Source organism: Canis lupus, chromosome 3, assembly GCF_003254725.2.
Source record: "Canis lupus dingo isolate Sandy chromosome 3, ASM325472v2, whole genome shotgun sequence".
NCBI classification, from domain to species: domain Eukaryota; kingdom Metazoa; phylum Chordata; class Mammalia; order Carnivora; family Canidae; genus Canis; species Canis lupus.
This window is the reverse complement of record NC_064245.1, coordinates 64,908,459-64,922,812: the sequence shown is the minus strand read 5'-3', so window position 1 is coordinate 64,922,812 and position 14,354 is coordinate 64,908,459. Positions and strand designations below refer to the sequence as shown.

At 40.8% G+C, this 14,354-nt stretch overlaps 1 protein-coding gene across 8 annotated transcripts in view; it reads left to right on the top strand.

Annotated features, from left to right (window-relative positions):
- The window catches only part of CC2D2A (coiled-coil and C2 domain containing 2A), a 136,428-nt gene that overhangs the window by 32,551 nt on the left and 89,523 nt on the right, over window positions 1–14,354 (top strand). For all 8 annotated transcript variants that reach the window (XM_025437049.3, XM_025437046.3, XM_025437044.3 and 5 more), the window contains 3 exons: window positions 5,786–5,887; window positions 6,619–6,792; window positions 11,542–11,713. In XM_025437049.3, coding sequence (XP_025292834.1) covers window positions 5,786–5,887; window positions 6,619–6,792; window positions 11,542–11,713 — 448 coding nt within the window. The remainder of the gene's footprint in view (window positions 1–5,785; window positions 5,888–6,618; window positions 6,793–11,541; window positions 11,714–14,354) is intronic.

The following is a 14,354-nucleotide window of genomic DNA, read 5'->3' as shown; positions in this document are numbered from 1 at the left end:
GAGAGAGGCAGAGACACAGGCAGAGGGAGAAGCAGGCTCCATGCAGAAAGCCCAACACAGGACTCGATCCCAGGTCTCCAGGATCATGTCCTGGGCCGAAGCCGGCACTAAACCGCTGAGCCACCCAGGCTACCCACAAGGCATATTTCTTGATGTATATACCTCAACCTAGAAGGAATATCGAAAAAGTTGTCCATTTATATCTTATTGAGCAAAGAATGTAGAACAAGAAAAGCCCAGATGCTGGACCCCAGCTACCCAGCATTAAATGTTGGCAACCTCACTCACCAGCTGTGTGACTTTGATCATGTTAATTTATCTCCTCCCTGGACCCCACTTCTCACCACTGTAAAAAGTGATACTGCTAGAACCTAATTCTAAATATTGTTTAAGGATTAAATAGATTCATAAATGTTACAGCATTTTCAACATGCCTGGCACACGGTAAGCTCTCTCTGTGTAAGTGTTAGCTATTGTTAGAAGCTGTAGAGTAAGAGGAAAAAGGAGAAATCAGTTGGGAATACCTTCATCAGTAATCTAACTTCACCAACACCAACCTCTGATTATTCTCGTTTGCATTTCTTTTCATTTTATACTCAGCAGACACCCCCCATGATGGAAACAAAGCAAAACACAAATCTCTAAAAACATGAAAACATCAGAGTGAAAATAACAGAACGCTTGAATATTTGACCTCCACTAAATAAGACCGGAATTATTCCTCTGCTTGTGGGCCTGATTCACTGTCCCAAGTTCTCTAAGACCTGATCCTTTGACACATTCTACATTTTGCCCAGCTAGCATCTGCAGCAGACTCCTTCCTGGCCCGGGTCAAATGGGCTCTCAGCACACAATGAACTATTAACAGGTAATGGCAGTACAAGGTGTTCGAAATCTGTGCTGGGAACCATTGGGAACCCACAAAAAAGGGCACTTAACTGCAGTCATGAGATTAGGTTATATAAAATTTGAGGTGTCTCAACTCAGGCAACGGTTTCTTAGCTACGATTTCAAAAGCACAATCAGCAAAAGAATAAATAGATACACTGAACTTCATCAAAATTAAAAACCTTTGTGCTTTGAAGGAAACCATTAAGAAAGGGAAAAGACAACACACAGAATGGGAAAAATTATTTATAAATCATATATCTTGATTAATATCTTGACTAGTATCAAGAATATATAAAAATTTGAGGTGTCTGCAAGACACTCCAAATTAGATTGCCTTTTAGGGAATTAAAAATATTTTTAAGACATTCATTTTTTTTAAGACTTTTTATTTATTTATTTGAAAGAGAGAGGCAGTACACAAACAAGCAAGGGGAGTAGAAGAGAGAGAAGCAGGCTCCCTACCAAACAGGGAGACTGACGTGGGGCTCAATCCCAGGACCTTGGAATCATGACCCAAGCCAAAGGCAGACACCCAACTGACTGAGCCACCCAGGCACCCCAGAATTAAAAATATTGAATAATAGTTTAGAAGAGAAGATTCAGGCTAGAACTACTATATTTTGTATTTATGCTATAGTATATATGTATATAGTATACATGCTATAGTATATAGTATATAGTATATATGCTATTAGACTCGAGAATGTTTACTCAAGTTAGAAGAGGAGTATCAAGCATTCTTACAATAAATAAAATAAATCCAAGGATAAGAAAGAATGCCTAGCTAGACACATGGACATATGGTGACAGGCACTCAGTGTTTGCTGAATTGAATTGAATGTACCTGTTACTGGGGCACCCGGGTGGTTCAGTCGGTTAAGTAAGTGTCTTCCCTCGGCTCAGGTCATGATCCCGAGGTCCTGGGATCTCGCATGGGGCTTCCTGCTCCATGGGGAGCCTGCTTCTCCCTCTCCCTGTGCCTGCTGCTCCTCCTGCTTCTGCTCTCTCTCTCCCTCTGTCAAATAAATAAATAAAATCTTTTAAAAAATGTACCTATTACTTTAAGATTGTACAAATGTGTTATAGATAATAGTTCTTTAAAATTTAATTCCACCCACTCAGTCATTTTAAGTACATTTAATGGCCTTAAATGTACTAATATAATATAATCATAATATAATTGCATTTAAATTTATTTTTGGATTTAGATAAAAATTAAATAATGAACTTTTATATCAGGTTCATAAATATTGTAATAAAGCCATCACTACTGCAATGAAACATGTCAATGAAATTATATTGTGTGAATGTAATATCCTTTGAGTCAGGCAGGTATAAAAAGTCACAGGAAGAAACAAAATGAATAAAACAATAAACCATCCATATACACGTATTTGACCACCCAAAATGTAACCTATACTGATTTTCTTTCCTAAATTACCAGTGTTAGACTTTCTGTTGGATCTTGTGTTTGATTGTTACCATCCTCACAAAGGTAAGGTGAAAACAAAGGCTTGCCTGTGCAAAGCCAAACTTCCTTCCTCTCTCATCGGTTGCCCTCTTGGCTTTTTTTCCATATTTTCAAACCCACCAGTCTGTCCCATGGGCTGTAGGAGGTGGGGGATTCTGAGGCAGACAGGAGCAAGATGGCATCTTCAACAACATGTGAGAAACGTTTAGCCATTTCATAAGAGGATCAGACTTGGCAGAGCTTTGGGAAAGCTTCCGAGCAAGCACTGGAATCTGATCTTTATTCTACTCTAATATTTTAAGATAATTTATTCTTATACTAAGTAACATTATTCTTCTTTCCTCATCAAAACATTTGAAATTCTGGAATTTACCAAGGCAAACAACTGCTTACTTTTCATTGCCGTGTGGAATTCATTATTTAGCACAGCTTCAAATTCTGTATGAGTTGGTACATAACTATTTAACCTTACTTAATACTGCAATGGGGCACCTGGGTGGCACAGTTGATTAAGCCTCTGACTCTTGGTTTAGTTCAGATCGTGATCTCAGGGTCATAAGATCAAACCCTGTATCAGGCTCCATGCTCAGCACAGAGTCTACTTAAGATTCTCTTTCCCTCTCCCTTTGCCATTCTCACTTGTGCCCTCTCTCTTAATTTAAAAAAAAAAAAAATACTATGAAATGAGGGAACAAAGGAAAAGCATTGAATTTTACATAAATGGGAACAGCATATATTCTCTTGATATTATGACAAATTACACCCAACTGATACCCTGGTTTTTCTTCTGGCCATGCTGGCCATCAGCTGCATATAGATGAAATTTCATAGCACCTTGTTTTAGTTGTTCCAAGTATCTCAAGCTCTCATCACTGGCCTTTGGAAACACAGTTAGCCATTATGAGATTTACACAAAACCAGCAAAGCCAGGAGCCTGGGGCAATTCTTGCTGTGAACAGAAGGCATGAGACAAACACCCCTCTTCTGGGTCCTAGGCAGGCAATTCTGAGAAGCATTCTCCTGGGGCTACCGCAGGATCAAGTCCTAATTATCAGACTATTATTAGCCAGCTTGGTAACATTCATCAGAACTGTCTTCCCCTTCGGTTTCTTTCTCCCCAGTTCCCAACTCCTTTCAAGCCACACAAATAAGGCATGAAAAATCCTTGCTTCAGGCTTTAGTTTCTGGCAGACTAAATAAAATATAGTTTACATACAAAGCTGAGAGATAAAAGACATGTAAGAGGAAAATTAAGAATGTGATAAGAATGTGACCCATCATGATTGAGCGGTAAAAATGGGCATATTTTAGGTTCATTGCCTTACTTGATCCTCAAAACAAGTGGTCAATGGGACTCCTGGGTGGCTCAGCAGTTGAGTGTCTACCTTCAGTTCAGGACATGATCCCCAGGTTCTGGGATTGAGTCCTACATCGGCCTCCTGCATGGAGTCTGCTTCTCCTCCCTCTGCCTATATCTCTGCCTCTCTGTGTGTCTCTCATGAATAAATAAAATCTTAAAAAAAAAAAAAAGTGATCTCAGCTGTATGTGATGAATCTGGGATTCAAAGCCAGGTGGTCAGGGGATCCCTGGGTGACTCAGCAGTTTAGCCCCTGCCTTCAGCCCAGGGCGTGATCCTGGAGTCCCGGCATCAAGTCCCGTATCGGGCTCCCTGCATGGAGCCTGCTTCTCTCTCTGCTTGTGTCTCTGCCTCTCTCTCTCTGTGCATGTCTCTCGTGAATAAATAAATAAAATCTTCAAAAAAACAAAAAAAAAAAAAAAAAAAACAAAGCCAGGTGGTCAGCCTTCAGAGCCTGTGATTTGATTACCAAGCTCTACAGAACAACACCTAATACCTCAGACAATAAGATTCTAGAAAAGAGATTTCATTTTAGGATGGAGGAGTCTGAGAAAAGAAGTAGCTTTACATGATCTGGAAAAACAGGTAGGACTTGAGAAGGATATGTGAAAGGAACCCAGTGCCCTGATGAAACATTCCATTTGCCCTGATGAAAATTATTCCATGCTGTGACACAAGTCTCAGTCCAGATGATAATAACAAAGTTTCCATCATATGTAGAATACGTTTGTCCTTTCCTATTATGAATATCTAGATATATTATTGGAATGGCTTAGAATCAGTCAAAAGGAAGGCTTGGTATTTGGATTGTGCTGGGTAGAAAAGGAGGAGTAGCCAGGTTCTGTAAGGGGTGGATTAGAAGCAGAGATGAGGAGGGACACGGGTGGCTCAGTGGTTGAGCATCTGCCTTCGACTCAGGGAGTGATCCCAGGGTACTAGGATCAAGTCCTGCATCAAGCTCCCCACAGGAAGCCTGCTTCTCCCTCTGCCTATGTCTCTGCCTCTCTCTCTGTGTCTCTCATGAATAAATATAAGATCTTTAAAAAAAAGAAGAAGAAGAAGAAGCAAAGATGAGGATAAAGTGGGAACAACCCTTCGTGGATTGGCCATCACAGGATAAAGGGAATCCCCATATTAAGAATTAGCAGGGATCCCTGGGTGGCTCAGTGGTTTAGCACCTGCCGTAGGCCCAGGGCATGATCCTGGAGACTCGGGATCGAATCCCACATCAGGCTCCCTGCATGGAGCCTGCTTCTACCTCTACCTTCTCCCTCTGTGTGTGTGTGTGTGTGTGTGTGTGTCTGTCATGAATAAATAAATAAAATCTTAAAAAAAAAAAAAAGAATTAGCAAACTGAGGTATCATAGAACTTGGCTTCCAGGGGGACAGCAGGTCCAGGGGCTCATGAGGACAGGCCTTGTGCCCTGGAGCATGTATGTCAGATTTATTTACATCCGGGCACTACTGATGCTTTTCTTCATAGGTTGTTTGGAAATGGTCCTCTGTGAACTAGATAATCTATAGATCTGTAGAAGAAATAGCATTTGTCATTTTAGGGTCTTTTGAGTATAAAATTTTATATTTGTTCAGTCTTGAGAGAGAGCTGAGTGAGAAGATACTCAGCAACCTTAATCTTCAAATATATTTGACATTTGTAAGTTATTTCATTGCTTAGGAATGGTGGTCTGCATCAATGGTCACAGGGTTTCCCCTTCAAGAGTTAATGCTTGTTTTGAAATATCTTTAGTTTCTTGATTTAAATGTTCTATATATATCCTGGAGCAACTGGATGGCTCAGTCCAATGATTATCCAACTCTTGATTTTGGCTCAGATCATGATCTCAGGGTCATGAGATCAAGCCCCACATCAGGCTCCACGCTCAGTATGGTGTTGCTTGTCCCTCTCCCTCTGCTCCTCCCCTCACTGGTGCGAGCTCTCTCTCTCTCTCTCATAAATATAAATAAATAAATAATAAATAAATAAATAAATAAATAAATAAATAAATAAATCCATTTCTTAAATAATAAATAAAGGTTCAGTCTATCCTTTTTTCCACTCATATAGCCAGGTGAAAAGGTACAAAGGACTAAACAAGAAGACGATTCCCAAAGCTACTCAAGAGTAAAGTTCCGTGATTCTGCACAAAAAATCAAGTCTAAACCCCCGGTGAGAAATCTTGTCTTTCTGAATCATGCATGCTTTAAATCATGTTTTTTGTTAGTTTGTTTGTGTTTTTCAAAAATATCCAATGAGAGATGCCTATATACATACCCTGAGTCTTGTTGCCATGAAGCCTACAAGAAAAAAGTATGAGAACTGATTTCTACCTTTAAAATGCTAGGATCCAGCAGGAGAGATTAGAATACTGCCTGACTGGGTGACAGGAACTGCATGGAAGGGCAGGAAATGCTAGCAATTAGACTGTTCAGCTCTGAAGTTGCACCAACTTTCATTATGGGGAAAAAAAGGGGTACCAATCAAGAAGAATCAAAACCAAAAAAAGCCTTTTTATCTTTTATTAGAAGACCCCTGGATTGCTCATAATTAAATTAAACTATCTCAGCATTGGTCTATAAAATAATGAATTACTTTCTGGTATTTTAATAATCTTTTCAAAAGCTTTTACTGCTGGAAAAAATATATTTATGTGCCTCTGAGAATGTTTGCTGGTTTATCAAAACATAACTCATTAAAGTTACTTATTAGAGGAAGCCACCAATTGCCTATTGCGCTTGCTAAAGTTTGTGACAAGTAATCTCATACCTTCAAAAAATGGTAATAAGCTTAGGATGCCTAGAATGTGCCTGATGCCATTAACATCAAGCTGCTGTGAGTGAACTGTGTGGCACTCACCTCAGCTTATACAATCTGAAATTCTTTTGTTCGCTGCTTCTTAGGTTCCACCTGGCTTCCCTTCTGCCGAAGAAGCCTATAACTTCTTCACTTTCAACTATGATCCTGAACCAGAGGAATCAGAGGAAAAATCACAAACCAGAAATAGAGATGAAACTAACCAAGAGGAGGAGGAAGGAGAGGAAGAAGAGCCAACTGTGCATGGAGAACACAAAACGGTATTTAATATTACAATGGGAATGAGATGAGGGATGATGATGACATTAATGACCATGATGGTGACAATGATGATGATGACATCTTTGCCAGAAAGAAAGCAGCTGAGGACAAACCTGCCACCACCACACAGAACAGCTCATCCATGCTTTAGTTGAAAGCCATGGGAATACTACGTTCACATTACTTTCAGTAGCCTTTGATTTTACCCCACAATTTGGGTAATAAGGACCTTGATTAAATCTGTCCCTTTCTCTCATGGAAAAAGAAAAAAAGCAGAACAAGGCAGCTTACAGATTTTTCTTGCTGGACTCCAGACAATGATTAGCATTCATTTCATATGCAAAATGTTTGCCCCTCCAAGGCAAATTAAGCCTTTCTCTCTCTCTCTCTCTCTCTCTCTCTCTCTCTCTCTCTCCCTCTCTCTCTCTCTCTCTTTCCCCACAACCTCACAGGTGATTAGCTTTTTGTGCCCCATTCCACACCCGCGCTATGACTCAGACTCTAATTGTGTGTGGCACATATGAGACAAAATAAAATATACCATTAAAAAAATGGAGAAAGGACTTGAATAGACATCTCAGCAAAGAAGATACACAAATGGCCAATAAGTACATGAAATACGCTTGACATCACTAATCATTAGAGAACTGCAAATCAAAACCACAATGAGATACAATTTTACACAAATTAGAATAGCTATTATTTTTCTAAAAGAAAGAAAGAAAAGAACGACTGCTGGCAAGAATGTTGAGAAACTAGACCCTTGTGCATTGCTGATGGCAATATAAAATGGTGCAGCTGCTCTGAAAACAGTCTGGTCATTCCTCAAATATTTAAACATGAAATTACTATGTTCCAGCAACTCCATTTCTGGGGATATACCCAAAAGAATAGAAAGCAGGCACTCAGATGCTTGTATACTTAACGCTGAGAGAAGCATTCACAATAGCCAAAAGGTAAAAGCAACCGAAGTATCCATCAGCAGATAAATGGATAAACAAAATGTGGCATATACATACAATGGAAAATTATTCAGCATTAAAAAGGAAGGAAATTCAAAGAGCCTGACTTGCTCAGTAGGTAAAACTTGCAACTCTTGATCACAAAGTCATGAATTTGAACCCCATATTGAATGTAGAGTTTACTTCAAAAAAAAAAGAAAAAGAAAAAGATGTGGATATGTCAATTATATCTCAATAAAATTGAAAAAAAGAAATTAATATTTTTTTTAATTTTTAAAAAGGAAAGAAATTCTAATAGATACAGAAAAGAAATTTGACAAAATTCAATATGTATTTTTGATAAAAACTCTTAGGCATAGAAGGAACATAGTTCAACATAATAAAGGCTATCTATGACAAACCCACAGGTAACATACTCAATAATTAAAGGTTGAAAGCTTTTCCTCTAGGATCAGGAGCAAGACAATGGTGCCCACTCTCACCACTCCTATTTCAACATAATACTAGAAGTCTTAACTATAGCAACCAGACAAGGGACCCCCTGGTGGCTCAGTGGTTTAGATACTGCCTTTGACCCAGGGCATGATCCTGGAGTCCCCGGATCAAGTCCCAGCATCGAGTCCCACATTGGGCTCCCTGCATGGAGCTGCTTCTCCCTCTGCCTGTGTCTCTGACTCTCTCTGTGTGTCTCTCATGAGTAAATAAATAAAATCTTTAAAGAAAAAAAAATCAGGCAAGAAAAAGAAATTAAAGATATCTGAATTGGAAAAAAAATGATCTCTATTTGCAGATGCTATGACTTTATATAGAGATAATCCTAAAGACTCAACAAAAAAATTATTATATCTAATCAATGAATTCAGTAAAGTTGTAGCATACAAAATTAACATACAAAAACCAGTAGTGTAGGGTGCCTTTGTGGCTCAGTTTGTTAAGCATCTGTCTTCAGCTCAGATCATGATCCTGGGGTTCTGGAATTAAGCACCACATTGGGCTTACTGCTCAGCAGAGAGTCTGCTTCTCCCTCATCTTCTCCTTCTCCCCTCCCATCCATGTTCTCTCCCTCTCAAATAAATAAGCAAAATCTTTAAAAACAAAACAAAAACTAGTAATGTTTCTTTACAGTAACAACACATTTTCTGAAAAAGAAATAAAGAAATTGATCCCATTTACAACAGTATCAAAAACAATAAAATACTTAGGAATAAATTTACCTGAGGTGGTGAAAGACCTGTACTCTGAAAAGTGTAGGATCCTGATAAAAGAAATCAGAGAAGACACAAATAAATATAAAGTTATCCCATGTTCATGGATCAGAAGAATTAATATTAAAATGTCAATACTGTCAAAAGCCATCTGTAGATTCCATGCAATCTCTATAAATGTTTTCAATGACACATTTTACAAAAGTAGAAAAAACACTCCTAAAATTTATGTGGAACCACTAAAGATCCCAAAAGCCAAAGTAATCCTGAGAAGAAGAACAAAGCAGGAGGCATCAAACTTTGATTTCAAGCTATACTATAAAGCTGGTCATCAAAACAGCAGGGTAATGGCATAAAAACCCACAAATAGGCCAATGGAGCAGAATCAAGAGCCCAGAACTAAACCCAAGCACATGTGGTCAACTAATATTTGACAAGGGAGTTAAGAATACCCAATGGAGAAAAGATCCTCTCTTTAATAAATGGTGCTGGGATAATTGGATATTCACATGCAAAAGAATGAAAGTAGACCCCCACCTTACACCACTTACAAAAAAATTAACTCAAAATGGATCAAAGGCTTAAATGTAAGACCTTGAAACCATGAAACTCCTAGGGGGAAAAAAAACACAGGAAAAAAAGCCCTTTGACATGGGTCCTGGTAATGAGTTTTTGGATATGACACCTAAGCACAAGCAACAAAGTCAAAATGTAATTTTTTTACCTAGGTTTATGGAAATGTGGGAATACTTAAGCTTATTCAATAGTAATTGTTTCACAAATCAATATTCAGCTTGCTCTGACTCTGGATGTCTCGTGAGGTTGCAGACAAGGCAGCCAAGAATGCAATCATCTGAAAGCTTGACTGGGTCAGGAGGTTTTGCCTCCAACGTGGCTTATTCCTCTGCCCAGCAAGCGCTGGGTGTTAGCCGGAGACCTCGGTTCAGACCTCCCCAGGAAGCTGCTTGAGTGTCCTCATGACGTGACAGATTTCCCCGAAATCTAGTGCTCCAAGAGAAAGCAGGGAGGAAGCCACAGTGCTCTTCCTGACATAGAGTCAGAAGCTACATAACTGCACTCTTATCCTGCATCACTAAGTACAGCGCATACAGAAAGGGAGGAGAACCGGGGTCCACTTTTGGAAGGCAGGGCTATCAACAGATCTGTAGGCTTCTGAAATTGTGACACTTCTCTCCAAAAGCCTCCTCTCTTGGGCATGTTTCTTCCCTGGTAGGTCCATGTTCCTAAAACCGCCCTTTGAAATCATGCCCCCTGTGAAACCCCTCCCCCATACTCCATGCTCTTGTCTGCTCAGACCCTTTTTTCAGTATTTTTATACTCAAAGTGGATTTAGCCTTTCTGGCAGAGCTTTTAGATCATGTGTAGCTCTCCTTTTCTGTCTTCTCTGCAGTTTTTCTCAGCCCATCTCTGCTCATCATAAAGCAAAAAGGGACACAAGTGAGAAAAATCACCCACTGAAATTAGGACACTTTTTTTACTTTTTCAAAGTTTTTGGCATTTTGTGTACTCAAGTTGTGCTGGGAGCTTGGTTACCTTGTATATATTTACTTCCCCTTCTCATTGTTTTGGTTATTTGGGAGGAAATATTAAGAAGCAGGTAGTGAGGCTACCATCTGAGCAAATCTCCATGGGATTTTAAAGGCTGTTGCTCATAAATGGGCATCAGGCTTTAATTTAAAAAAAAAAAAAATGAGGAGGAGAAGAAAAAAAGGAAGGAGAAAAATAAGTAAGTAGGAGATGGAGAAGAGGAAGAAAGAAGAAGAAAAAGTTCAGAAAATACTCCAAATTAACATGCTACAAGCTAGCATTTGTGATTCCAGTCCCAGTGCTTAGAATTTTTACCTGTGTCTATTAATTTTATCCTTACAAAACCCTAAGAGGTGAGCTCTGTTAATATGCCCATCTTACAGTTGAAAGAAACAAGAATTAGAATGGTAGATAAGTTTCACAAAATCACGCAGGTGGTGTGGGTTGGAGCTGGGATGCAAACCCAGGCAGCCTGAGCATCGTGTGGACAGTACTCACAGTGTCCTGCCCTGGGGTCCATGCCAGGGGAAGGTTAGCGTACTGCATAACTTCTGAGCCCAAGTACTTTAAGTAAATGTGGAAAAATGCACACCCTCAAAGGAGGCCAGAGTTGCTGAGATTTCAGTTGCTTTACCCAGCACAACTCTTCAGACCTCAGCCCATTCTGATTTTGACATTTTCCGAGTATATGGAAAAGTAAAAAACAAAGAAAACCCACTTGCAAAACAGAAAGGCCATCGAGTCTTATGCTTTATTTAGAAAAATATAAAAAGGGGATTGCCTGGATGGCTCAGTGGTTGAGCATCTGCCTTTGGCTCAGGTTGTGATCCCAGGGTCCCAGGATTGCGTTCCACATCAGACTCTCCGCAGAAAGCCTGCTTCTGCCTCTGCCTCTCTGTGTGTCTCTCAGAAATAAGTAAATAAATAAATAAATAGAACACTATCTTATAAGATACCTTGTTTAATGAGTTTAATGTCATTATTTTTCTAAGTAAACTAGTAATCATAGCATGATGTTTTCTTACTGTTTAAGGTAATGCAGGATGAGGAAGAGCTGCTTAGTGCTAAGGATGCCGAGGATTTTCTACTGGGCTTGGACCACGCAGCGGAGGATTTTGTGGCAGTCAGACCTGCAGATTACGAAAGCGTTCACGTTAGGCTGCAGAGGGAAAAAGAACTCCTGTTCGTACCTAGTAGACTGACAGGTACTTGCTCTTTCTTGCCTTCCTGCTCAGTATGGGCAACTTTTCCTTCACGTGAACTGCGGCTACTGTCTGAGGAAGTCCAATTTCCATAGCAGATCCCAATTTCTAATCTGAGTTAGTAATCAAGAAATTTCTTCAGATTAAAAAAAAAAAGAACATGAGAAAATGCCTTTGAGCAAACACTCACCGATAGAATAGCACAAGAAACAAGGATGAGATGGGGTGTCCCCTCATCAAATCAGTGACCAGCTCTCGGGGCAGAGAGCAGGAGAGACTCTGAGATTCAGGCTATGAGAAGGAAAATCTCTCTTTCATCCTCTACTTACACTCAACCCTTCTACAACACTGCTGTGACCAGATGTTTGGGGTTTTTTTCCCTACACCAACCAATTTTCCAAGACCAGCCTGGTATCCTACAATTCAGTTCTGATACAATCTACCTGGAGTTCGCACAGACCCCACAAATTAAGGACTCAGTCCCACAAAACTACCTCTACTTAGACACCAGTCACACAAGTAGTAGGTCCCAAGGTTACCCATACTTCTATTTGATTTTTCCACAAATTAGGGGTTCCAAGACCCCCTCCTCAGGTTAGGTAATTTGTCCAACAGCACATAGTACTCAAAGGAACACTTATATTTACTGGTTTATCATATAATAAAGGGTATGGGAGAGCCTGATGACTCAGTTGGTTAAGCATCTGCCTTCAGCTCAGGTCATGATCCCAGGGTCCCAGGATCAAGTCTTGTGCTGGGCTCCTTGCTCAGTGAGGAGTCTTCTCCCTGTGCCCCTCCCCCTGCTCACTCTCTTGCTCTCAAATTCATAAATTTTTTTTTTTAAATTAGGGTATGAGAGAGCACACAGATGAAAAGAGTCATAGGGCAAGGCATGTGAAGGGGTATGGAGCTTCCATCCCCCCTTCAGAAGCACCATCCTCCCAGCGCCTCTACCTGTTCATCAACCAGGAAGCTCCTCAAACCCCTTCAGTTAGGATTTGTTTGGAGGCTTCTGATGTAGACATGAGAGACCAAATCATTGCCATTGTTGATTACTGAACTCTCTAGTCCCTCTCTTTCTCCCAGAGGTGGATGAAAGCAGCAGTGGCCAAAAGTCCCAACACTCTACTTCCATGGCTGGTTCCCCGTGGGTGCCAGCAACATCCTGAGACTATCTGGGAGCCCCCAGCCACCAGGCATCCCACTAGCGTGCAATAGGACATGATTACTTCAGAAATTCTAAGGGAGGTGCAAAGCAGGTTGGCTGAGGTTCCTCACTTGGGGGACAAGGATTGGGGTTCTAGAGCAGGGGCCATCAGATTGACTCCTACTGGCTGCCTCTTGCTTCATTTTGGCCCTGGGTTTCCCTATACTCTTTTTTCCCCTGGAATGTTCTTTCCTCCTGAGAGTGCCTGAAGGAGCTCCCCAGTTAGTCAGCTGTTAGTTCACACTTAAAATGGCAGGCTCGCCCTCAGGCTGGGAAGGGGTGCACTCATTTTACCTGGGAGTTGGATTTCTTTTCATTTGTCATGTTCTGAGTTCCAATTAAATGCCAAGCCAAGGATAAATTATTGTTCCATTTTGATAGATCATCTTGAATCGTGTATTGGTTCTAAGTATTAGAATTTGTTGGACATCTCAAGTTTCCTTCTAAAGTAGGTAGCTGGGGGACACCTGAGTGGCTCAGTCAGTTAAGCGTCTGCCTTAGGCTCAGGTCATGATCCCAGGACTCTGGGATCGAGCCCCGCATCAGGGTCCCTGCCCAGTGGAGAGTCTGCTTCTTCCTCTCCCTCTGCCTCTCCCCCTGCTCATGCTCACTCTCTCCTTCTCAAATGCATAAATAAAATCTTTTTAAAAATAAAAATATACAATAGGTAGCTGGGAAAAGCACCCAAGGGTTACAACTTGGCCGTAACAATAATAGCAGATGCATTCTGTGTACTTCTTCCACCAGCTTTCTTTCTAAGCACTTGATGTGTTACCAGCTCACTTGGCCCCACACCAGAGCTAGAGAAGTGTTCATTCTCATGCCCAGTTTACAGATGAAAAAGCAGAAGCGTAAAGGGAAGGCCCTCTGGGGAGGCGACCCCTGGCCTGGCAAACAGGAGTTGGGGAACCACCCTGCCCCAGCTCCTCCTCCCTGAGGTATGACCTCTAGCGAGCTCCTCCGAGCTCCTCCGTTCTCAGAGTCTCATCTGAAAAGAGGAGGAAATGAAACGATCCTACGACATGACTCTGGGCGTTTCTTTTTCCTTTGAGCACTGAGAAGAATCGCAGGAGCAAAGCGCCTGTGCTGTGACCAGCACAGGGCTGGGGATCAAAAGTAATAATGCAAAAAAAAAAAAAAAAAAAGGCAAAAAAAAAAAGTAATAATGCTTTCTGTTACTGGTGCTTTCTGTTACTCATGCTGTTCTTGTCACTGCTTGGCAAATGGTTGCCAAAGTAGAGCGTGTCCGCCCCCCTGGGATACAGGAAGCAGATGTCAAGGCTTCTACTGGCACATATTTTTAATCTCATCCTTTCCTGATTTAATTGTGTATGCATGATAGTGTGTCCACAACCAGTAAATGTTCACAGAGTGAGCAAGTGCTCAAAAACATTTCCATGAAAACCTTAGAAGACCACTGCGTTGGTGCAGGGTTGG